We start from the raw sequence: 25369 nt of genomic DNA, 5'->3' as shown, positions 1-25369 counted from the left end.
GTGGGATAAATACTAGGTGGCATTTTTATCACATCAGTAAATAAACCTGGTTCCTGAATAACCTGAAAAGTTACACTAAGAATTAATACCACACAAGCTTTGCCCTAAATTTTTTCTATTTTTTTATTAAGCTGTTTTTGTAATGATTTCCTTCACAAGTTGCCACTATTCTAGGCTGTTTAGTCAGGTAATGGCTAAGACAGATCTTTGTAAACTAGCCAAACTAATACTTTGATACTTTTTGGTACTTCTATAGCATTTAGTAACTTTCAGGCCCGGTTGAAAATGTTCTTAACATTTTCCAATTAGGTGCAAATTATTGTTGTTCAGACTCTACAAATGATAAAATGAAGGCAAAGAGAAAGCGAGTGATTTGCCCAGAGTAACTACAGCCAGGACAGGGCATGAAGCCACGGCAGATACTGCAAGGCCAACAAGGCCAGCAGGGGCCACGGAGAGGGCGCCCCCCTGGAACAGGGCTCCGCAGCAAAGCAGCGGCCGACTGAGGGCAGAACCGGCCCCACTGCCGAGGGCAGGCTCCAACAGCCTCACAGATGGAGTTAAGGAACCTCATCAGTGCAGGTTTTAACTTAATGGGCCAAGAGTCATAGGCAGTCGTTGACTATTCTAATCAGATGCATCTGCACCCCCCTCCTGAGCGCATCAGGAACACATCCTCCCGACACGCCCCCTGGCTTCCTCCTTTCTCCCCCCACTGCTCATCTGCCCTCCCTTGAAAGAAATTCCTGCCTCTCAGATCTTTCCCACCACACAGAAGCTGATCAAGTTCCACCTCTTCCAGGAAACCCTTCTTTTCCCCTTAAAGGCTGCACTAGCCCTAGTATTTATCTCTGTATATTTTACAACACCATAAATTTCATTGAAATGTTTTGTTTTTCTGCATGAGCATCTCACCTGGCAATGCTCTGTGGCCAAAGGCCACGCAGGATGACTCCCCTCTGCCACTCCCGGGCCTCTGCGGTGTGCATCACCCCCAGGGCAGGGCTGATGGATATTTGTTCAATGAATGTCATAATTTACGGGTTATCCTACTTTTTCCATCAACCCATTTATTTGTGGTCCACAAAAAGCGCTCAGTAAATCTTTATTGATTAATGCATTCATTCACTTTGAGTTGAGTCAGAAATTGTTTGCAGTATTACAATAAACGATATGATTATAATCTAGTACTTACTATTTTTAAAGGAACAATATCTAAATAAGACAAAGCCCCCAAGGCACATTGTGTAATTGCACATAAGCTGCACTATGAACACTACCCCTGGGCATCATTTCTAAATTAGACAAACGTTTCCTTCCCTCTTCCAAGCCTGGCAAGGACATGTGGCATAGTTTTGTTCCTGGTCAGTCCTTTCCTACCTTTGACACACAGTTGACAACAGTTGAGAAATCTGAGTTTTAACAGCGATAGCAAGTAGGAAGAAGGCTTGTAGCTCAAGGCTACCAGGTCCCTCATAAAACATATTTGGAGTTTGCTTTGACCTTTCTGAAAATGTTGCATTTGTATGCTACGTGTTTGCATGGGCTAGGCCTAGCGTTAGACTAAGAGTGTGAAGTTATCTGTGACTGGAGCCTAGACAGCCAAGCCACCTTAGTTTGTGACATTACTTGGGATATAATTACTATTAACATACCTGTTTCATAGCAACTGTTCAAAAGGTAGACAAGTAGATTTTTTGGTAATTCTTTATGAAACATCTCTACTGACGCCCTGCCCTTTTTTTTTTTTTTCTGCTCTTTTCCAAATGTTTTCTACTTGTATTCATTTAAATTTCAGACCAAAACTGTAGGGCAAGTCATCTAACAATTTATATCTCTACAATGAGAAAGTATCTCAGTTGATTAATGCATTCATTCAGTGTTGAGTCAGAAATTGTTTGCAGTATTACAACAAAAGATATGATTTGATCAAATATCTAATACTGAATGTTTCATTTCCAAAATGTTCTTGCTTTCAATATAAATGGCCCAAGAAGACATGTGAAAATACATTAAATGGAATTTTTTTAAATAAGAGACTTATAAAATTATTGTTACTAGGCACAAAACTTTCCTCCCGTTTTACTACCCCATTGAACCACTCATCCCATTACAAAAACTCCTCTTTGGGAGGATAATCTTTGGCCACTGGAGTTCCACTTTTTACCTTTATCTTGCCATTACTTGAGCATGCTAGAAACTCTCTTTAAACATCTTGTTTTTCCAAGCATCAGGCACAGTGCCCAGTATACTGTAGGCATTCAATAACTGCTTGATCAATGAATACATTACAATCTTTTGAAGCTACACAAATGACCTAAAATAGTTTGAGGATGGATGATAAAAAAATGTTTGTGCCAAAGAATAAAGTAGTCTTTGAAGTTGAATCTAAGAATCTACAAATTCAAAGGCTCTTCTACATTAACTTGGCATTTTATTTTATTCACAATACCACTTTGAAGTAATGATTTTTTTTATGTAGCTTTTTTATTTCTCTCAAGCATGTCCAGGCAAGACTGATAAAGTAGTTTTTGTTCATGTAAGCCTGCAAACTAAGGCTTATTGCAAATGCATGAAAACAATCTGCTATAATTAGCTGGACAGCCTTTTTCCCACAGATCCTCATATTCTCAATAATTAGCAGGAAACTACTCAGAGTTCAAAGCTGAATTCAAACTGATTCCGCTTTTTATTAATTCTAAATGTAGACCAAGACATTTACTTTTTCTTTACTATTCCATAATAATATTCAGAGAATTAAAACAAAATTACTTTGAATTTATCAGATAAGTATTATTCTCTTATTAAATAAGTTATTTAAAGTCACTGCATAGCACAATAATAAACACTTTTTGCTTATTTATGGAGTAAAAATATTTCTATCATGCCATATATCTGAATAGGTGGTGTCTTTTTAAAAAAGTGTGTATTCTTCAAGATGTTTCTCTATACTCTTAATTTGTCAGTTTTCTTTTTCAACTGCAGTACCACTAAGTGCCAAGGTTAGACACAGGGCACACCACTAACATCGTCACAGTTGCTCCCTGCCCAGCCCAGCCTCTGAATGCAGCGGTGACCAGCCCCCAAGGTTCAAAGGAACAGCTCATCTCTGGGTCTCTGGATCTGATCTACCATGTGCTGGCACCAACTACCAATTTTTCCATTAAATTCTAGTGTGTGCCTGAGCCCAGCCTCGAAGTGGCATCGTGTCCCTCTGCACATGCAAGACTTGGCTGTAGTCTCGAGCTCATGCCTGGAGTGAGTGATAGGGTACAACCCTGAGCCAGGCCCGAGGTCCTATCGCCCTTGCCCTCCACATCCTTCCTTTAAGCCAGTAGTAACTTTACCCTCTGCAGCAGTCACCAGCCTTTGCTAAGCTACTGTCCCTAGAGATGACGCAGCAGCAGAGAAACCCTGGTGTTTGTGAGAGCTGCTCTTCTATAAACCCACGTACAGCTGACCCTTGAACAGCGCAGTGAGGGAGTGGGGGCTCCAACTGCCCGCACAGTCAGAATCCATGTATAACTTTTGACTCCCAAAACTTAAGTACTAATAGCCTACGGTTGACAGGAAGCCTTGCTAATAACATACACAGTTGATTAACAGGTATTTATGTATTATATACTGTATTCTTACAATAAAGTAAGCTAAAGAAAAGAAATGATTTTTCAAATTGTGTCAAATCTTCAAAAAAATTTCCAACATATTTATTGAAAACAATGTGCAAATAAGTGGACCTGTGCCACCCAAGGATCACCCATAGTTAGTAACTGTCCTTTAGTGGAACATACAAGTTTGTATAATCAAATATAAGTTATAAAACCAATCATATTTTTGAAAGTAACATTATTCTTTGTCAGCTGTATTAGTTTCATATAAAAATTTTAAAAATCAAAGCAAAATGTTGAAATTAAGCAAAAGTATTTTTTAGTAAGCTGCATGTTTTCATGTTTGTGACTCTAAAAGCAGTAAAAGATACTTTTGCTGGCAAGGGTGACTGAATTAGACTCTCTCTTTTCAGCTACAAGCTGTTGAAATTATTAACTACCAAATAGCTCACAATAAGCTTACTATCTTCATTCTTACATAGGCTATCATTTAAAAAGTTAATACTATGCCTTTTGTTCTTTTGAAATTTACAAATTTCAAATGCTACCCTGAGCATTTGATACACTGGACTTATTCTACCTTCTGAGCAGAGTAACTGTATTTCGAGTTCTCAGTGGAATGCAGGAAGAACTTGCTAACATGTTCAGAAGATCTGGGAGAAAAAAGTGTGGAAGAATAGAGAGTGGAGCTAAGAAAAGCCTACTGCTCACTTCTTCCCTGTCTGAAGCATGTGTTCTCTGTTCAGCAAAATAAATAAATAAATGTTTATAAGTATACAAAATTAACAAATACAAATAAACATAAATTAAAATAGATGAACTAATAAATAAAACTTTTCAGAACCAGATAATCATCACCCACCAAACTAAAGGGCCTCACAGGATCTGAAGCTATACTGGGGAAACTGAGAACTGGGGGAAAATGTCAAGAACTCAATGTGAACAAACTGGGATTCCTAAACTGGAAGCTGTCCAAACAGACAGGGCTTAGAAACCAGCTGCTAAGGTGCACTTGGAAGGAATCAGAGCCCCTGGGCAGGTCTCCTTCCAAGCTCTGGTTTGACCACCATGAATGGCATGGTGGGACCCATGGCCACCCCTTCCCGCTGGCCCACCTGATGCCCTCAACTCCCTGTACATGCCTCAGAAGCACTTGGAAGATGAGAGATGCCTCAGAGTCGCTGCAATGAGTCAGCACATTAATGCTGACTCCACAGTTCTCTGATTTAGAGCCAGCCCGGCTTGTGACCCCAGGTCCCCTTTCCTCCAATCCCAACCACCGCAGGTGAGCCGAGAGACGGAAGCCAATGCAAATTCCTTCTTCTGGCATGTCATTAGCTGACACGAATCAGTGATCGATACCGAACCAGCCTTCCCACGTTTACATCTTTGGTCACACCAGAAATTCACTGATAGATTTTTGACAGTGACTTGATAATTCTAAATTTTGTGGGGCTGTGTTATTGTTGTTAATAAAAGGGCTACTTTTCATGAATTTAAATGAACTGACAAAAATGCATGGGGTTTAAAAGAAGGCAAATCTTACCTGTCAGAGCTTTCCTAATAAACAGTCCAGAGCAAAATATGAAAATTTTTAAATGTTTGCAAAGCAGCGGATTTAAATACATTATTCTTCTTGAGGGTAAACCTTTTACTTTATTATCTTCCAGAATTTCAAATGTAACAGGAAAAAAGTATGAGATCAATATCCTACACTGTCTCCACAGATAAGACTAGATTGTTATTTCTATTTGAAGACGTGCACCTCAGCTTGTTCTGGGCTTTCATATACAGAGTATTTACTACCATGTCAGACACTTGCTAAGTGCACAAGAAACATGAATTCTTAGCTTTTCCTTTAAGGCTTCGGTACAACTTTGTGATTTCCAAGTCAAACGTTAGCAGAATATTAAGTAAGCACCAGACAAAAGAAATTACTTCATCTACAGCAATGGGCTTGAGAATCAGCAGGATAAGAAACATCTCCGCATAAACACATTTTTTGAAATAGAGAGTCGATCCATATAATGCACAGCAAGGCAGGTGGCGAAGACAGCAATGAGAGCCAGGGGCCGTTTTGGCATCTCTTGTGCCTGCAGGAGACCGTAGCAATGGTCCTGATTTCTTTCCAGTTGACTGTGACATTTGGGCCTCTCTGTTTGAGTGAGGTCATAGCACTTTGTGCAGGAAGCACAGATTTAAGGAGCACTTGGTATGTATTCATCAAGCTGAGATGAAAATTACCTTAGGGCAGCTCCAGCCCCTTGCTCAAGGGGTCGGCGGAGAAGGGAGGCCAAGGTTATTAAACCCTAGTTTTTCAGGCAATAGAAAAAGAATCAGAGAATTATAGTCCCCTCCCCAACCCCACTTTTCCATCTCTGGTCCCTTTTTCCCCCAGTCATCCAACTGTTTCTTCTCCAGAAGATGGTGGAAGTGAGAGGTCAGGTGTTCAGCTTGCCACAGGAGGCTCCTTCTCTCCGCCACGACATTTTCTGGCATCTTGTCATTTGGCTACAGAGTTCCAGCAAAACGAATTACTGTATAAGAGATTTGCTGATATTTGCAGGTCAGCACTTTTGATATTAGAAAATGAAAAACTTTACTAATTGAATTTGTTTGTCGATTGTCCTCCTTTGCCTTCCCTCTTCCCCTCACTGCTCCCACGAGGACTACATCTGTCCTGACCCGGGTATTGACGTAAAGGGACCCACTACAGGGCCTAAAGCAAATTTAGGTTGCACATCTCACATCATGGTTCTCTGCTGAGGGTATTGCGTACTTCCAGATGTGTAAATAGCTTGCACTTTAATGTTATCAAAGACTGAAAAGACATGCGCCCTGAAGAACATTTGGGAAGAGAGAAAAGAAGAGAAGCAGGGCCCTGAGATGGTGTCTGTAACGCAGGCTGGATTTCACACGACCTTCGTAAACAATGAATGGCATGTTTTACAACATTTTACCAAGGCATTATTTTTGAATAAATCTCCTTGCATTGTGCATCTTTTTTGCCGTATAATAGGCAAAAAAGAAAAAGAACAATGGCTGGAAATTCTGTCTCTGTGATTTGAAGTGCTCTCACTTGCATGCTGAGAAGTGTAATAACGAATATTTTTGGCATCAGCTGCTGATAACAGCTTGGTACTAGCGGCGTTTGATTCAAAATGTCATGAGGTACAATAATACACAAATGGAGCGCACACAGGGGGAAAACATTCCTGCAACCTGTCACAGGTACAGAAATTTTTCGTAAGGGTTCAGGTAGAGAAATGTAGAAGTAGAAACCTGAAATACCGGACAATATAAACACCCAACACCCACAGATAGCAGGAAAAAAAGTATCAACAAGTGTAACCATTTTTATGTAATCATATACAAGTGGTTTCTCTGTGAAAGCCATATGGTATTCATCTATGAATGATCTGGTATGTCAAGGCACCGCAGTCCACAAGAAGGCATATTCATTCAGTGTGATCAAATGCTTTTCCCGTTAACTTGTAATGATTAATTTCTTAAAATAATAGCCCTTGTCTCCACTGCTTAATCTTTGTCTTCCATTGGTCTTTCTTCAGAAGATTTTTAAAAAGAAATTGTATACCTTAAATAGGATTAGGATCGCTATTAGACTCGCCTCATCTAGAAAAATGTTTAAATATTAGCAAGAAATTACTGATACTCACTTGAAAAATAAGCACATTTCAAATATTAATCTCAAGGACGTTCCCTTGTTCTGTCCTTTGTTGCTTGGGTTTGCCCACTTGAGAAGTGACCAGTGCTGAACTGGCACCTGCTGTTTTAGCCCTTCCTCCTGTTTTATTTCCATGATTTTTCCAGTTGCCCAAAAAGCTTTTTTTCTTCCTGCATCTATTAGTGACATCTTCCCAGCTTAATTCTTCTTAACATTTATAGTTAATGGCCTTCGTCCAAGTCCTGGCTCTCCCAAACCAGCTGTGTGACCTCAGTCATTTCTTCTCTGTGCCTCGGTTTCCTTATCCACCCCAGGAGGTCACTGTGAGGAGCAATGCGTTAGGGCAGCACTTAGAACGACACGGGGCACACGGAGAGCTCTGCTTAGAATGACATGGGGCACATGGAGAGCTCTGCTTAGAATGACACAGGGCACGCGGAAAGCTCTGTGTTCATCATGTCATCATGAAAGCTCAAGTGATTTAAATGTGAATACGTATTATTCACAGTATTTTTCAGTATCTATTTGTATTTGTTTTTCCTTCCACTGATCTAGGGATTATTTCAATTTAAGTAATTGGTTTGACTAAGTTGGCTAGCCAGAGGATTTGGAAACCAGGAAGAACCCTTCAAACCAGGTTGTCCAACTTCTTATTTCTTTAGTAGATTCTTAATCATCATGATTGTTGTCATCAGACTCTAGTTGAACAAGGAATTATACTCCTCATGGATTGTGATGCCACTGACATGCATTTATAATCTAAGCATTGGGAGCAGAGATGTCCTCAACAGCATCAACAAATTCACTCTCATCTCTGTCCTTCAGATCCACCTTTTTTAACAGCACCCATCACCGCACCCTGCATTGTGACACCTAATGGCACTCCAGGTAGCAAGGGGTCCTGCAGACCTTTACTTGCCCCTCAGCAGACTTCATTCTTTCTTCTCCTTTGACTGTCGGGCGCTGTGTGGTTTATAATATATTTGCACAATTACCAGGCACTGGATCCTAAAACCTAAAAACTGGATCCTTTCTGAAGGTAGGCAAGGCAGTTGCTATTGTCCCTCATTCTCCCCCAGGAAACTGCGGGTCAAAAGTTAGGATACTGCCCAGGGTCACAGAATTAGAAGTACCAGGGAACTGACAAGCCCTGGTCTTAGGATTTCCCCTCCAAAGTTGTCCACACAGCATCATGCTGCTTCTCCCCAAAACATGTCATTTTATACCACCTGGTTCATGGACACCAACGCCCTGGCAATGGGCAGAGAACCAGGCAATGACATGGGAGCAATAAAGTCAAGTCTGAATGGGCAGGAAGCTGCTCACATCATCCAGCCACTCAAGATTAAGTTCACATGGGATCTACCGCATGATGCAGATACTGAGGAAGTAGATGAATGAGTTGATATTTGGCCAAGATGGAGTTGAAAAATAAAGTCCTTTGGGGCTACAGAAGAGAAAACGTTTAAGAGAACTGGTCTCAGCCTTCTTGTCCTTTCACATTGATAATGTAGAACTAAGTTTAAACTACTGGGACCACTGTTTCTGTGCTTTTTGAGGCCTAGGAAACCATTGTTATTGAAGTAAGTTCAAAGAATTTCAATTCTAAAACAATGTTCCCATCGTCATCACAGGAATTTAGGTAAAAGGGAGTCTGGGTAACATTCCAGGCCCACAGAGCCAACAGATGAACAGATGGTCTCTGAGCTTTAGAGATCTCTTCATGTTCTACATTAAAATGTTTCCAACACACTGACACAGTGTAGGAGTCTGATTCTTTATTAAAAGATTGTTTCTCAGGTTTTGTGCCACTTCTGTAAAGTATGAGCTGCTGTGTTTTGCAGCACCTTATTGGAGTCACAAGTAGGGCCTGGACTTGTCCCCACTGACTGGCCTCCGTCATCCACTAATACGCTGCAGGGTGGTTACAAAACACACGTCCGTTAGGTGCACTCAGGAGAAGTAAGAAAAGCTCTAGCCAGAAAATGCGGACCACAGATTCAAATAAAATGATCCAGGGAATGGCAGGTGGAGTCTTGAGCTTGACGTCCTGACCCATGCAGCTGCAGAAGCTCCAGCCCAGTGCCTCATTTTCTCCCCAGAGCACAGCCAGAAACATCTCCGGAGCCTGGGCTTCCTTCACTTCGATACCAAGGCTCAAGAAACATGAGACAAAACAGCAACACTGGATTCAGCACACCCGTAGGGGAGCTAAGATGACGTCCTCTAGCAGCTAGTCGCAAATCGCCATGAAGAGGCCCAGCCATCTATCATGAAGCGAACATGGTTGAAAGAATTTAACTGCCTGCACATGTCCCCATGTCAGTGTAGCACACCACCTGAGTACAAAAATCACACAAATGCAGCAGAGGATAAACCTACCTACTACCTGGGTTGAGTGATCAAGATCAACATGAGCTGGAATAAGCATACTGACAGTTTTGATGGGTACCTTCATACGATGTGGTGAGAATGGCATTTTTTTTCCTCTCCAAAACCCCTGATCCCAGACTAACCATGCGGGAAGCATCAGACAACCCAAACTGAGGGACATGCTACCAAACACTCCGCCAATGCTTTATAAAACTCTCAAGGCCATCAAACACAAGGGAAGTTTGCAAAACCATCGTAGGCCAGGGAACCCTAAGAAGATATGAGTACGAAATGTAACCTGGGTTCCCGGATGGAGGCACAGAACAGAAAAAGAACATTAGGAAAAGACAAAGGAAATCCCAATAGAGTGTAGACTTTGATTCATAATAATGTATCAAGATTAGTTTATTACTTAGAACTGCCACACTAATGTGAGATGCTATGGAGGGAAAACTGGCTGTAAGGTGCATGGGAATTCCCTGTCCTATCTTTGCAACTCTTCTGTATATCTAACACTGCTCTGAAATTAAAGTTTGTTGAAAATAAAACATCACTCATTCTATTTTATTGACATCTATGCATCAGAATAATTTAATTAGCCAGCTTCTTTTAATTCCTTCTGCTTTGCAGCAGTGTTGGGATGCCCAGGACGCTGACCGCGCTGCTGGACGTTCTACACTCTCTCCCTGCAGCAGAGTTCTGTTCTTACCAACACTTGCCCCAGTCTTGTTTATACAGTGGTCCTTGTTACTGTAATTACGTAATTTAATTATTTTTGAAATCACAAGTATAACTGCAAAAGAGAGAATTGTCATTTCTGTGAAAAAATAGGTTGAGTGATTTGAAAAACCTGATAAAGGCAAATGGCTAAAAATACTCCCTTGAATATGTGTGTTCTCGTACCATGAAAGACTGGGAGAAAATGTCATGGAAATCAAGAAAGATTCTGCACTCAGATTGCTTACATCCTTCAAGTTCTGCTCCAATTAGACACCGAAATTAGAACTCATAGATCATGAGGGCGATTTCTGCAGGAACTCAAATCAGATCAAATATAATCAAAGGAAATACCAAGGGACTATTGCAAAGTACTGGTAAATGAGCTATATATAGAGCTATTTTTTTTGGTATCATCAATATACACTTATATGAATAACATTGTGGTTACTAGACTCCCCCCATTATCAAGTCCCCACCACATACCCCATTACACTCACTGTCCATCAGTGTAGTAAGATACTATCTATATATTTAATATGAAATAAAATGTTTATGGCACATGTGTATCATTTTTAATAAATGCCATTTCATTGTCCTTTTTCTTTAACTTATATTTTCGAATAACCAATTACTACTGATCCTAATTGACTAACCAAGACATTCTATCACAGATGATTTTCACTTTCATCTGCCAAGCATCAGTATTTTACAGCACAGTTTTGGCTGTCCTTCTTTTAACTTGGCAACTTCAGTTTTTATTTTGCACTGTTTGATAATGAGCCTTGTGCAGTTCCGTCACCTTTTTCCCCTGGTGGACTCTAGACACAAGGGTGATTGCCTAATTATGCTGTGCAACTCCTCAGAAGCAAATTTGTTAAAGTGCTTTCTTAGATGAACAGCTGCCTTCAGCAGAAAGCTGGGAGAAAAATCCCAACAACAAAAGAACTTAAAAATGTGTTTTGTTTTGTTTCATTTTAAATGCAGTGTCTGGGAAAACAATGTCATTTCCTCAAAATTAAGTGAGTCTATTTTCAAAGAACTCTAAGCAGAAGTGAAGAGAACTGAATAAATGTGATGTGCTTCTCTCATGGTTTCTAGGTAATAAATTCTGTACCAGACGATTACCCTAGATGTGAATCTGCTTCTCATACCATGCTGAAAGCAAGACCACTAGGCCATACTTCACCTCTCCCAGTGGGATCTAGCTTTCTCGGTGACAGCGACAAAGCTGTTTCTTTCCATATTGGTAGAAAACTCATTCTAATCAAAGTTAAACAGCAGTTCTAAGCTGCTGGGATTTTCTAAGTAAAAGAACAGCAAGAAGCCCTAAAGATACAATGAATGGAATTAAATGGTTATTTACTAATTCGGTTATTCAACAACAACAAAAAATAGGTAAAACATTCCTCTGAGAATTAGTGCTGTTTGGTCTGGAATATGCTTTGGAGGAATCATTTTGAAAACAGGGCATTTATAAAAATAGACTTGAGAAACAAATCAAAGAGAGTTGAAATGGATGCTAACTATCCCTTAGGACTATAAAGCAGTGCAAAGGGTTCAAAAGCCACATTTCTTTGGGATTAAGCCATGTGCACGGTAAAGGTTAGGATTTTCAGCATGCACACAGGTCTGGCTGGACTTACTAGATTTCCACTGCAAGCACACAATTGCTGGAAATACTGGTAAGAGATCAAGAAGAGAAGCAAACAGGGAAGGCCTGCTGGAGTTGGCTGGATTCCTACCCAGGACCACAGGCGTTTCCCATCAGTTCCAGTGTAGGGGAGGAGACTGACCACAGAGTGGGGGCGAGGGGACAGAAGAGGGCTGCACAGGGAGGGGGCGCCAGCAAAGCCTCAGGAAGGCCAAGGCTGCTTGCTGACTTCTCGCCCTGTCTTTGCTTCCCACGGGAATTAACCTTGAGACTAAAGGTGCCACATGGAGGGGGAAGGAGCAAATCCAGGGAGCCGGGCAGCAGAGCAGCAAGTCCGAGGCCCAGGGAAGGGGGCGCAGGGTGTGAGAGTCCACATCATACTGAGGGACATCGGGGAGGAACACAACTTCATGCGCCAAGGACAAAAATCCAATTGGACGTTAAAAGCTCGTTGAACTAAACCCTAAACAAACTTCTGTTGGTATCTGTATCTCTTCTTTTAAGCGTTTGAAATTAAATTTTTAATAGATATTTTTAAAACTTTCTCCTCTACCTTTAGGAATATACTTCTATTTCCACATAATTTCAAATCTGCTGTGTGAAAGTACAAACCTGTTGAAAGACTGAAATGAACTACATGCATTAAGTATGCTAGCACCGACTGTCTGACAAACGCAGCAAGAAGAAGTCACCTCAGTAGAGCCTGGCTCCCGCCTCAGCTCCCCCCCCACCACGCCCCTGTTGCTGCCTCAGATCCTCCCTTCCCTCCACCTAAAAACTGCAGAAGCGCCATGGATTTCCTGCCTTCTCACCTGATTCCCACTGGACATTTCCATGCAAGTGTTTGCATGAGCCCTTCAACAAATCACACCTCATTTACGTGGGCACCTTTCCCAGAGGCTGTACTGTGTCCCTTAAACAAGTTAACACCTTCTTGGGATCAAAACTTCTATATGATCTTCCGTAGCCCTCCTTCCCTTTCCCCACATGTTTACTCAGCTACCCAAATCTGCCCATTCCACCTCCGCAAAAATCCCACTTTACTGCTCCATTGGATTTTTAACTTCACAATAATAATAATCTTATGTTTTTACCTTTTCACTAAGCACCAGGCATCGCACCATGCAGAAGAAGATACACAACCCATATTTGTCAACTAAAGTTATTTATTACTAGACCTGAAGACAATACTTTGTTCTCAGCTGTCCCTGTTGGGCATAACCACACACAAGAGGATTGTTTTCAGCAATCCTTTGCCAGTCGCTGACCTCTGACTTACTTTTTTTATATTCCGTTTTCTTCCTGACTCCATGAACTCCTACCAGTGGGCACACACACATCTAACTTTAATAACATTTCAAATTGATAACCATGATAATGATATTATTTTCAAAAGAAAAAGGTGATTGTTTTTTTCCTCTTCTAGGCGTTCCTCAAAATAAAATAGAGAATTGGCAAACATTAGGCTAATTTGACCAAATGTACGCAAGTCAAATTAAATAGTTCAGGCCAAATGCTTTACTGAAATATTTTATTTCATCCATCTACTTAATTGGCAAAATTGACCATATTGTCAAAAGCTTAATTTATCTCAGCCATGCTGACATATCTATAATCAAAAGTCACATTTCAGAGCAGAACAGTTACTTATACATATTTATATGGAGCTGACTTACAAAAAAAAAGTTTTCAAGAAAATTTCACATAATAAAACTAATGTATGATGACTAAGAAAAATATGAAAAACAGTCCAGTTGACAGTTATGGATTTTTACTTTGGAGGAAAATGGCTACAGAGTATGTTGGAAACATCAAAGAATGAGACATGGGCTCATAAGCAATCGGGGAAGCAAAGGTGCACATAAATTAATAGAGGAGGCAGGGTCAACAGCAAAATGGAAAAGCAGAAGCCCTGAATCCTGAGTTCCGTTAGCCTTCCTCCTGCCCTCTCGCCTCGCCTTGGGCACTTGCCCTCGGTGCACCTCAGATCCAATCCTCCCTACCTCACCCCCTCCCACCTTGATTTACCAGCCGAAACCTCCTCCATACCTGTGCCCATGCAGCTGAACGTCACTGGGGAAAAACATGCAGCTCCCCTGGCACACACCCCTTCAAATCCAAGCCTGCTCGCCTCAGGTGGGTGGTTAGTGCTGGGAGGCCGTCTTCCAATATTCCTGGAGAGTGTTTACACCTCCTTTCTTCTCCAAACTCCAGGACCCTGCCATCCTTGCCTCTCAGCTGATGGCTTTACTTCTGACTTCACTGAGACACCATCAGAAGAGGAGCACACGTCCCCACCATGGTATCTCCCAGCCGCCTGCACGGGTTCCGGGCAGGCTGTGTTCTTGTTACTTTGCAGAACTATCCGAACTTCGATAGAGCCTCCTGCGGCCATACCCCAGACCCTTTTGCACATTTCCTGTGCAAGAGCGCTGCCATAGCAAGTTTTCTCTCTGCTTTGCTTCCCTGCCAGCTTACGGAGATCCAAACAAGTTTTAAAATGCAATATCCAGCATTTGTGTTGTTTTCTCCAGAGGGTCATATGGAGTGCCTGGCTCACCACGTTGCAGATAACATGAATGTTACTTCTCAGTCATCATCTCACTTGGTGTATCAGCAGCGCTGAACGTAACTGATCTCTCTCTCTCCCTATCACAGGCTTCAGGAATCATGCTTTCTTAGTCTTCCTTTCTCTCAGAGGCTCCTCCTCAAATCTGTGCTCCATAAACATCGGCTACCCTCTCCCCAATCCTCTTCCCCACCTGCACTGATTGCCCAGCTGTGAATTCAATCAGTTCAATCCCAAATTCAAATCTCCAACTCCCACCCCATCCCCTGAACTCCAGACTCAGAGACCCAACTCCCTACTCACCATCTCTTCTTAAATGTCTCTAAAACCTTCACTAACTCAGCATGTCTGAAACCGGACTCTTGACCTCAGCTCCCAGACATCTGCCCACAGACTTCCCCATCCCAATAAATAACCCCATCCTTCTGTTACTCAGGCTAAAAGATTTGGCGTCTCCTTGACTCCTGTCAACTCTACTTCAGCTGCTAGCCAGAAGCTGACCTCTTATCCGCCACCTCTGCCAAAGCCTCCCTGACCCAAACAACCATTACTTCGTGCCAGAACCACTCCAACAGCATCACATTTTAACTGGGGGCCTGCGGTCCATTGCAACACAGTAGCTGGAAGATCCTTATGGAATGTAAGTCAGAGCATGTAACTGCTTTCTTCAGAATCCTCCAGGGTCTTCCTATCCCTCTAGGAGTTGAAGGCAAACCCCTTGCTCTGACCCAGAGCAACCTAAGTCAGCTGACCACCCCCTACCTCTCCAGTGCCATCCCCTACCACCCCTTCACCCGCTCACTCTGCTCCATCCAAAGGGGACTCCTCCATGTCTATCAACATGCTAAGCCCACTCCTGCCTTCGGGCCTTTGCACTTGCTGATACCTTAGCCTAGGGTGTCTTCCCAGAGAGCTGCAAAGCATTCCCTCACTTCTTTCAGTTCTCTGGGCAAGTGTCATTACAGATTTCCCTGGTCCTATATAAAATCACATTCCCTCCCCAAATTACCACTGGCTTTCATTCTTCTGTTTTATTTCCCTTGTGGAATTTATCAGCATCTTACACATTTCACATTCTTGTGCTCACTTTATGGCTAAAAACACCACACCAAGAGGTGGGGGATCTGTCTGTTTTATTCACTTCTGTTCCCCAGAACCCAAAAATATGCCTGACAGACAGAAGGAATTCATAAATAATTGTGAGTAAATGAATGAATTGAATTTTGAAACAGGATATTTATGTGAATAATAAGAGATAATGTTTACTGAGGGCTCACCATCATATTGAGTTGCTTTATGTGTATTGTCTTACTAAACCCTCACAACCATCTTTGAGGTAAATTCTTTTAATCCCCAATTTTACAGATGAAGAAATTAAGGCTTAGAGAGGCCAAATAAATCACCCAAACTCCCAGATCCAAGGTGGATGTAAGGCTGGCACTCGAGCCTGATTCACTCCACAGCCCATTGCTTTCTAAATTAACTCCACACACCTCCTAGCTGTGTTGTTGGGATGAACCTCAGTAATGACCTTAGTGTGCGTTAAACGCAATCAACTTCAGCACTTAGTGCCATTAAAACTCAAACGCCACACAGTACGGCAAACACTAAATGATCACCTCTCAGATTCAAAAAGCTATGTAGACTGCTAGGTACCACAGCCTCCAGCAGATGAAATTAGACATTTCATATAATTTCATCACCTCACTAACTGCAGGGACACTATGAGGGTAGCTCTGGAATTCACTTGTCTTCAGTTTAGCTCCCCAAACTACTAGGTCTTTGTTGATGCTCATGTTCATGTTGTTAAAATCTATTTGCCAAGGGGCTGCTGAACCCAACTTTCCATCATCACTTGCATGAACTAGAAAAACTCATTAGGTTAATGAGGATAACTAGCAAGGGGTGCTAATGCTCTCCTCTCTGGGACCCTTTCCCCAGAGTCCTGTCCTCCCACCTAACCCCACAAACTCTCTTGACTGAAGGAGGCAGCTGCCCTGCAATGTGCTTGGTTCAATACGTCCTCTTTGCTGGGCTTGTCTTCCTGACCCAGATCCCTGCTGCTGCTCTTGTTCTGCACGCAGCTCTGCCATCTCCAACACCCCACTAGCTCCTGATCCTTACCCGGCAGGAGTTTTCTATTCAAGTCTCAATTAGCTTACATCATATTTTCTAAGTATGCAGAATCATTAGTTACACAGGCAGATAGGCATAAGAAATAAGAAAGAGGAACAGGTGTGTGATAGCCTGCCTCCAAGAAGGCCCCAGTGGTTCATACCTCTGGAGATTCATGTTCTTTCACAGCCTTCCCGTGTTGAATAGGACAGATCCACGTGGGGGAGGCAAGGTTCTAAAGGAAATGTGGGGTCCGCTTTGCGTTCTCAGACCATTTGCCCTGGAGGAAGCCAGCCAGTCACATCATGCAGCCCTATGGAAAGGTTCAGGTAGCAGAGAACTGAGGCCTCCTGCCAACAGACAGCAGCAACACGCAATCCACATGCATGAGGCCTATGAAAGAGGATTCTCCAGTCCCCGCCAGCCTCCAGATGTCTGTACCCTCAGTCAACATCTTAACGATAACCTCATGATAGACCTTGAACTAGATCTACCCACTTAAGACACCCCTGAATTCCTGACCCACAGAAACTGTGAAATGATAAATGTTTATACTTTGAAGCCACTGAGTTTTAGGGTAATTTGTTATGCAGCAACCAGTGACTAAGACAACATGCATATAATATTCACTTATAAGGAAACTAAAAATTCATGAACTCTATAACAAAGAAAATTAAGTATAAATTCAATGCAACATTCAAAAAAATATATGGTATGTATGACAGGTAAAATAAGGATTCGTCTTTTCATCAAGCTTAGAGTTTTGAGATAAGTTTAACAAAGAGGGCTATTAACTTAATGTATCTGACCTGCAGTAGAATCCTAAATATCAGCATTTCAATAAATGTGTGTAGTAGAACAAATGGCTTCAACTACAGAAAACAGGTTTTCAAGGACTTTGAACTTTAAACTCTAAAGTCTGAGAAACATTAAGAAGCATAATATTCTGCTGTCAATGCAATAACCCTTATTTAAAATACAATAATAACCAGTTGAATGTAGAAACAGAAGATTAAAGTGCAATTCAGAAGATTAAAGACAATGTCAGACCACTATGAAGAAAATACCAAGATCAAGACCAACACAGGAACATTGGCCTTAAGGTTGAAAGTTTGGCATTGATACCAGAATGGCATTGTAATTAGACCTATATACTTATTGTACTTTCTTATATAAATATAAATTTGCTTTTGGGTAACTAATTAGAAATCTGGACCTAAGTCATTCTGTATCTAACATCAGTCATTCACAAGTAATCCTTCTGTTGTTTGAGTTACAAGATTGATTCTCTTTGAGCTGGTGTTAAAGAGAGTGACCCGAACCAGGTGAACTCAAACTGCCAATCACAGACAATACAAGATATTCACGTAAACAGATGAAACAATGTGCACCAAAATTACAGAGGCACTGATATTGCCAATATGTACTCTGCTTTTCATATAGTACACATTACGGGGAGGTAGTGTATCTGAAACTAAAGAGCAAAGACCTGAAATAATATTTGGCTCCTGTTTTGAAGCTCTGGGAAAGCACTTAATAGATAAAAATTAAATAATGTCAATGGCCTCCCTTGCCCTCAAATACCATATTTAGCATTCACCCCTTTGTGAGGAACGTACAACTCAATTTGTCAGAGAAGGATCACTTTTATGCTTTCTTAAAGATTAGGCTGCAAACCCCTAGGGTACCAGAACTGTGTCTATTTATGGCTCTACCTCTGGAACCCAAGTTTTGCACCCTGTGTTTGGCTGGTAGGGTAACTGCTGAGTGACAGAGCATCTTCTACAACCAGCACTCTGCATGCTTCTCCTCCGTCAGGCAGCACTGCATGGGGGGCAAGGACTCAAAGCAGTTTAAGGAACAATCCTAACAGTGAAGGAGCTCACAGGGCAGCGGGGGCCCAGACACTTAGATGGGTGGCTGCCAGGGCAGGGAAAGCATGTCACAGCTGAGGGAGCACAGATGACAGGGGAACCACAGAGAAGAATCCAAAATTCCGGAAAGATGGAGGGGATAGGCAGGCTGAACAGAGCACTGCAGAAAAGAACGTGATGAAAACAATGACCTTTGAGCTTGACCTTTAAGTAGAGCATCCCCTGACTAGCAGTCAACTTCTGACAAGGGAAGAGTGGACAGTACGCCACAACCCTGAAGCCTCTATGAAATAAGACTGTGTGCTTGGAAATATGGCTACATCAGTCATCATCAACCAAATGGGTCTCTAAGGGCCCAGAAGACCAAAAGAATAAAGGGAGATGTTAGCATGGCTTCTGGCGAGGTATGGAGGACTTTTACCTTATGAACAATGAAATCTGTAGCTCAAGGTACACTTATTTAGAAACACCCACATTCAGGTTCATAGGCTAGAGTTTTCTCTCTCTCTCTCTTTTTTTTTTGTATTCTGTGATGTGCAGAATAACGCCTCCCACCAAAGATGGCTGCATCTTCAGCTCCACAGCCTGAGCCTATGTTACCATCCACTGGAAAAAGACTCTCCAGATGTGATCAAGGTTCAGGACCTTGAGATGGAAAGAATAGCCCAGATGATCCGGGCAGGCCCAGTCAGTCATATGTGTCCCCAAAAGTGGAGGGTCAGAGAAATAACAGCATAGAATGGGTCTGCTATCCTGCTGCTGGTTCTGAGATACAGGGGCTACATGCAAAGGCTACACAGAGACCTGTCTGCAAAGGGAAGCTCTCCAATTCCAAGGAGCAAAGTCCACCAAAAGAACCTGCAGAAGCCACCACCCCTGCGGAGCCATTTGACACCACCACCTACCAGAATCTCCATCATCGTGACTGACAGCCAGCGAGGCAGTGGAAACCTGGATCCTATAACCACATGGAGTTGGATTCTGCCAACATCTGAATGAGCCTCCAGAAAGAAATGCAGCCTGCTGGTCTATTTTAGCCAGATGAGACTTATAGGGGACTTCAAACCTACAGAATCATAAGATATTAAAACTTGTATTTCATACAACCAAGTTTATGGTAATATGTTACAGTAGTAATAGAAAACTAACATGCCAACACATTCTGTTTTTAACATAAAGATGGAGTTACAAATACAAGTCTATAACTTGGTATTACAAAAATAAACACTACTCAAAATCCAGAAATGTTGTTACAGTGATACACTTATTTTTATGGGCCAGTTCTTCTAAAAGGGAAGAAAGAGTAAAAAATAAGAAGAGCTCCTATCCGGTCAGTAAACACCATGTACTGTCATGGCACTAAGTGGTTTACACAGCAATAGTCACGACATTTTTTAACATAGGTATATGTGCGTTACTAGAGGAAAGGCACTGTCTTAAGCACTTCACACATATTGATTCATCTAATCTTCACAGCAACTGCATGAGGCCACTTACAGCATCATCCCCATTTTACAGACGGAGGAATTGAGATGTAACAAATGTAAGTAATGTGCTTAAGTCACAGGTGGGATCAGCGATTCTCCAGGGCAGCCCTGTAATAGAAGCGAGCCTTTATTAGGAGTACGCTCTGTTCCACGTACCATGCCAAGCCCTTCCCTTTCATTCGCATGCCACCACCCCAAAGGCCCACTGTGCTCTTGCAGTGACACACTTGGGGCTTACAGAGCCTCCATAAACTTGCTCTGTGTCTCACAATGAAAAAACATTGAAGGTTGGAACCAACCCCAGAACCAACCCTCTTAACCAACCAGAGGTTTCTAGAGAAGCCCAGTAAGGCCAGAAGCATAAATGTACAGCTACTAAAGGATGTCCTTTTCTGAACAATCTTCAGATGAGCATTTTAGTGAAAATCTTTCCAAACACTTGAGTCAAGCCAGATACTTCCCAGGGGACATTCAAGATCCTCTGTATTGGCAGAGGGTGGGCTTCCTGTATGCCAAGTCGACAATTGGGAATATTCGTATTTAACAACAACAAAAGGCTTCAGGCACCTTCCCACTTTTCATGTAATCCTGATGACAAAATTAATTCAATAAATATTTACTGAGTGCCTACTATGTGCAAATCAATATGAGCATGAAGGGACATCCAAACAGATATCATTTATTGATTTCGACCTTATAATTTTCAAGAGAATTTAAAAGAGCTTCAGTGATCTGTTGGGTAACAGTCATGGCCCCAAATAAACTTGTAGACATCAGGGAAAATCAATCACCTACTCAACATCTTCTAGAAAAAATCAATGCAGTTATGTCAGAGGCAGAACTGAACTCAAAGTCAGCAGACCCAGGTTCAACCTGAGTGGCCCTGGACAAGTCATTTCACTTGTCCACCTCCATGTCCTCATTTGTAAAATAAAAAGATTGGCCAACAAGATTATCAAATATGTTCCCAGTTCTGTTCTGTCCTTGCACAAAGAAGAATGTCTAGATTCAAGCAATGTACTGGACCAGAATGGACCTAGTACCTTGGAGTGACACCAGGGACAGAAGATGGCAAATAGTCAAACCCCAGGGCCACTCATCTGTAGAGGGTTTCTTAAGTATATTTTTTAAGACCCTGCAAAAAGAACACTCCAAAATTATCAGCAAAAATGTAGTAAATTTTCTAAGACCTGGATAAAAATGGGACACCAGAAATAGTAACCTTGCTAAGTAAGTAATCACAGATGTACTTGACACTCGGCTAATGGGAGTTAAAGAAAAATAAACATACGCCCACACAAATGCATACATGCATATAGTACACATATCCCCTCGTACAGAAGTGAGTGAGTGCCTCCCACTGTCTCACGTGGAGCAATGAGCCCATCCAAGCATCAACACAGAGGTATTACATAAGCCTGCTGCACTGCACCAAACGCCCGCAACACACAGGGTGCCTGGAAACGCTACCACATTTTCTTACAAGCACAAAGGAGGCCCTGGAACTCTTCCAAACCCCGACGCTGTTACCGGCTAGGGAAAGGTATTCGTTTAACCAGTTGGAATGACTGGACTATCGGCCTGCTCTCAGCAGCCCTGGAAGAGGCAGTGTCACGCCGACTCTACAGGACAGGAGAGGGAAGGGGACTCCACCCGGGTCCTGCTACAAATGGACCAGAGGATGAAGAAAGTGGCATTTTGGTGCCTGCGAGTAATTTCTCTTTGCACAAAAGGACCATGCAGTTTGGGCACAAAGCAAAGAATCACTGCAAAAGTAAATGCAATAGTTAACTGCAGAAATGGGGAGAGCCCTGGAATGTTCACTAACAGAAAGCTGAAACTGGTGTTGTCCACTGCTGTACTGGAAAATCCATGCACTAAAGGGATGATGCTAATGAAGAGTCCACAGAAATAAATAACAACAACCTTCTCAGGCACATAGCTCAGTTCCCTCTCTACCCCATAGATGATATCAGGGTCCTCTCACAATCTTTATCATGAGTGTGGTTTAGTCTTTGAATCTCAGCTATTCTTGAACCAGGTAAACATGAATCTAGCCTTCCATGGAAAATCATCGGCAAGGACTCTACAGCCTTTACTATTTCACCCACACATAGATCTCCTCACAGAATACACAAGGTGCTCACTGCCCACGGCATCGCTGTGTGACCCAAAGTTGTCACATTACCAACTGAGGATTTATATTCTTACCTTGTAAAGGGAGACATTCCCTTCCTTTCAGCTTTATGATTCTGGTATCCATTCAAGCGGTGTGGTTTTTAACTGGGAAAACCGCTTCTGGACTTGCTAATGTCCAGAAGATGGAAATCAGGGAAAACCAGTTTTCTTCTTGCCCAATTTAGTCTTGGTCAAAGTGAAACACCAAACACATGCGTGCAAACACACACACACACACACAACCTTCCCTCTTTGCTCAGAGTGTTTTTGTTTTCCATTCTGTTTGGATTATCAACTACTTAAAGTCAGAAACCCTAGCAAAATCCAAGAATTTAAAAAATGGAAGTAACCTTGACAAGCCCAAGAAATGCATGGCACTGATAAATATTAAAGGAGAGAAGAATTTACTTTTTTAAGCCAGAACGGAAGCTTTTGTCTTTCAGTGTGACCTGCGCTTCCTTACGTGTCTTTGCTGCTTCTGACCTCCGAGTTTGTGCCCACAGGGACAGAAAAGTAACTTTCTGGGTCAGGAGACAGAGAAGGTAAGGAATAAACCTCTTGTCTTTTTCTGTCATTTTTTTAACTGACAGAAAATGCCCCTTCCTCTATCTGTGAGGTAAGAAGGCCTAAGGGCTGGTGAGGAAGTGTGGCCTCCCCTACACCTGAGGTCCCTTCTCTCAGGAGTTACCCAGTTATTTAGGGCCACCAGATGCCAGACCAGATTGTTCCCCCTTGGGGGCAAGAAGTGACTGCCAGGGTCTCCTCCTCAGAGCTGAGAAATGCAGCCAGGGCATGACCTAATTCAAGCCTGTGCCATTCTCTGCCAGCATGGCCTCTATTGACATCACCAGCTGTGTCCCATATGGCCCACTTCCGTTCATCTACACACATGTGTACACACACACACATACACACACACACTTCGGAGAAGAGGTGGCCAACCATTTAAATAAGCTAGCTGCTCCGAATGCACCTCCATTCAGTGCCCTTCCAGTCATTACGCACAGCCTGGTCCAAGGGAGAGGTCATTTCTTAAAGTGTGAGGAGAGATGCATTTGCAAATGCATTCCTCAGGGAGAAGTGCTATGTTCTTTTCTAAGAAGGTCACAAACAGATCCCATTGCATTAGGAGTCTCTCCTGCCCTGGTTTCTGGGCCCTGGAGAGGCACGCTTTATGATCTACCAGAACAGTTATCTGACTAATGCTGAAGAAAACATCTTTTCTGTGTGAGCTCGTTAAAGCAAAACTAAGTTTTGTCAATGATTCTCCCCAGAAATGAATAGCGTCTTTACCTGGAGCCACAGTGCTCACGCTGGCGAGCGCCCACACTTTCCCCCAGCGGAAGCTGGCCAATTTAGAAGTCACCTCTTGAATTTGGGACAGGTTGGAGGTATGGAAAAACACTACTGTTACGATTCACAAGTACTGTTACACTACCAAAAACCAAAAATAAAGCTGTAGAAAGGAGCAGGGAGGGAAAAGATAAGCAGAAGCGATCCAGGGGCGGGCAAAACAAAGCATTGAAATAAAATTTAAAAAACAGTATATACACAGGATATTTGCAACGAACGAAGACCTGAGCTGCTCTAAGGCACAACTACAAACTCTCTTCTCGATTGTCTGTGATCAACGATGAGAGCGAACAAACCACTCCTCTTCCCGTTTCTTAGAAATGCAGAAGGCATATCACAGCTTCTACCGAATGAAACATAAGAATAAGCGGGAAACTGATGTGCTGAGAAGTTTCTTTCGTATACCCAGGCGAACCGAACACAAATAAGGACTTGAATACCACCAGGGTCTCGTCACAAGGGATCTTTCCCCTAAAAAGGGGGTGGGGGAAACTTTCACTCCTATTTTCCAAAGTATGAGCTATATTTTACTAGTTTATATTTAAGGAGCTAATTTTGATTTACAGCTAACTGTGAATTTAGGAACCAAGTGACCTGAGTTTTTGTTGAACTCTTCTGCTAGGGACCGTGTGGCTTTTTATAAGTCGCATCCTCTGACCTCCGTTCTCCATCTGCAGGCAGCACTCCCTTCTCTTTGAGGTCCCCCATGGTTTACAGAGCCATTATCATCCTTAGAGAACTCTCTGTATCTTCATATATAGAATAAATGATGGAGAAGACCTAGACCAAGAATGGCAAGCCTGGCTTTTTTATTTAAATGAAACTGAGGGAAAAACCAGCTGAAGTGCTAGAGAACTTACAACAGCACCCTCCCCCTGGACAATACTAATTCTTTGCTTTCCAAGAGGTTTCCCTGACATAGGGTCACTGCCATCGACAAGAAACTTTACTGGCTAACATTCATCTCTGTTTCGCCGATGGGGAAATTCAGTGATTATGCAAGGTCAGCCAAAAACAAAAAAATCTTATTTAAAAGAATAAATACGACTGAAACCTAGTCTAGTGGTTTGAAATGTCCATACATTCCATAACAAGTCAAATCCACCAGAAATTGTATTTCCCACAGGTTCTTATTGCCAGCCTTGCGTCCTTACACTGTAATCCCCATACTTTAAGGTATTCCAACTAAACCAATTCTTGTGTAGATTAAACCAATAGAGACACTGAGTGCTGGCCCTAGGAAAAATGTCACAGTGGTTATTTATATTCAGAGGAGTTTATTTTCCTTTTTAGGGCATAGGTTTGAAAGCTATCTACAGCAGGAAGCTATTGCTGATTATTTTTGGTACCAACAATGTCCTCAGCAACATACAGAGAATAAAGAAACTGGCCCTGACATCAAAGCGCTGACTGTGGCTCTGTCCACAGCCTCCCCAGGCTGTAAGAACAGAAGGCAGGAGTGGGTTGGGAGATGACACTCAAGAAAGACAAGGGGGACCCTCTCTGGGGCCAGGCTAGGTGACTGCGTGCAGGCCAGCCTGCCCCTTTCTGGGCCATGACCACAGATTGAGTTCAAGGACAATGGAGCACCTTCAAAACACTGACAGCCTTACAGCTCTCCAAGGGGAAGGTAAGTGCCCAGCAAGGCTCCACAGCAGAGGCTCACAGATCCAGCCAACGGTAAGCTCAACAGTGTAGCAAACTCCACCGTGAACAGGGCATCACCAGCATAAAACACAGTCCTGACCCTGAAAGA

The 25369-nt window shown here is 42.4% G+C and overlaps 1 protein-coding gene across 4 annotated transcripts in view; it reads right to left on the bottom strand.

Moving 5' to 3' along the window:
- The window catches only part of FGF14 (fibroblast growth factor 14), a 562413-nt gene that overhangs the window by 454521 nt on the left and 82523 nt on the right, over positions 1–25369 (bottom strand). The window contains exon 1 of one of the 4 annotated variants that reach the window (XM_073212387.1): positions 14087–14260. The exons of the other annotated variants lie outside the window; for them this stretch is intronic. Within the exon in view, the coding sequence (XP_073068488.1) occupies positions 14087–14096 (10 nt within the window). The 5' untranslated portion in view covers positions 14097–14260. Of the gene's footprint in view, positions 1–14086; positions 14261–25369 lie in introns of those variants that run through there. 4 annotated transcript variants of the gene reach the window in all.

Source organism: Manis javanica, chromosome 9 (genome assembly GCF_040802235.1).
Source record: "Manis javanica isolate MJ-LG chromosome 9, MJ_LKY, whole genome shotgun sequence".
Taxonomy (NCBI): Eukaryota; Metazoa; Chordata; class Mammalia; order Pholidota; family Manidae; genus Manis; species Manis javanica.
This window is presented reverse-complemented; position numbering and strand designations above follow the sequence as displayed.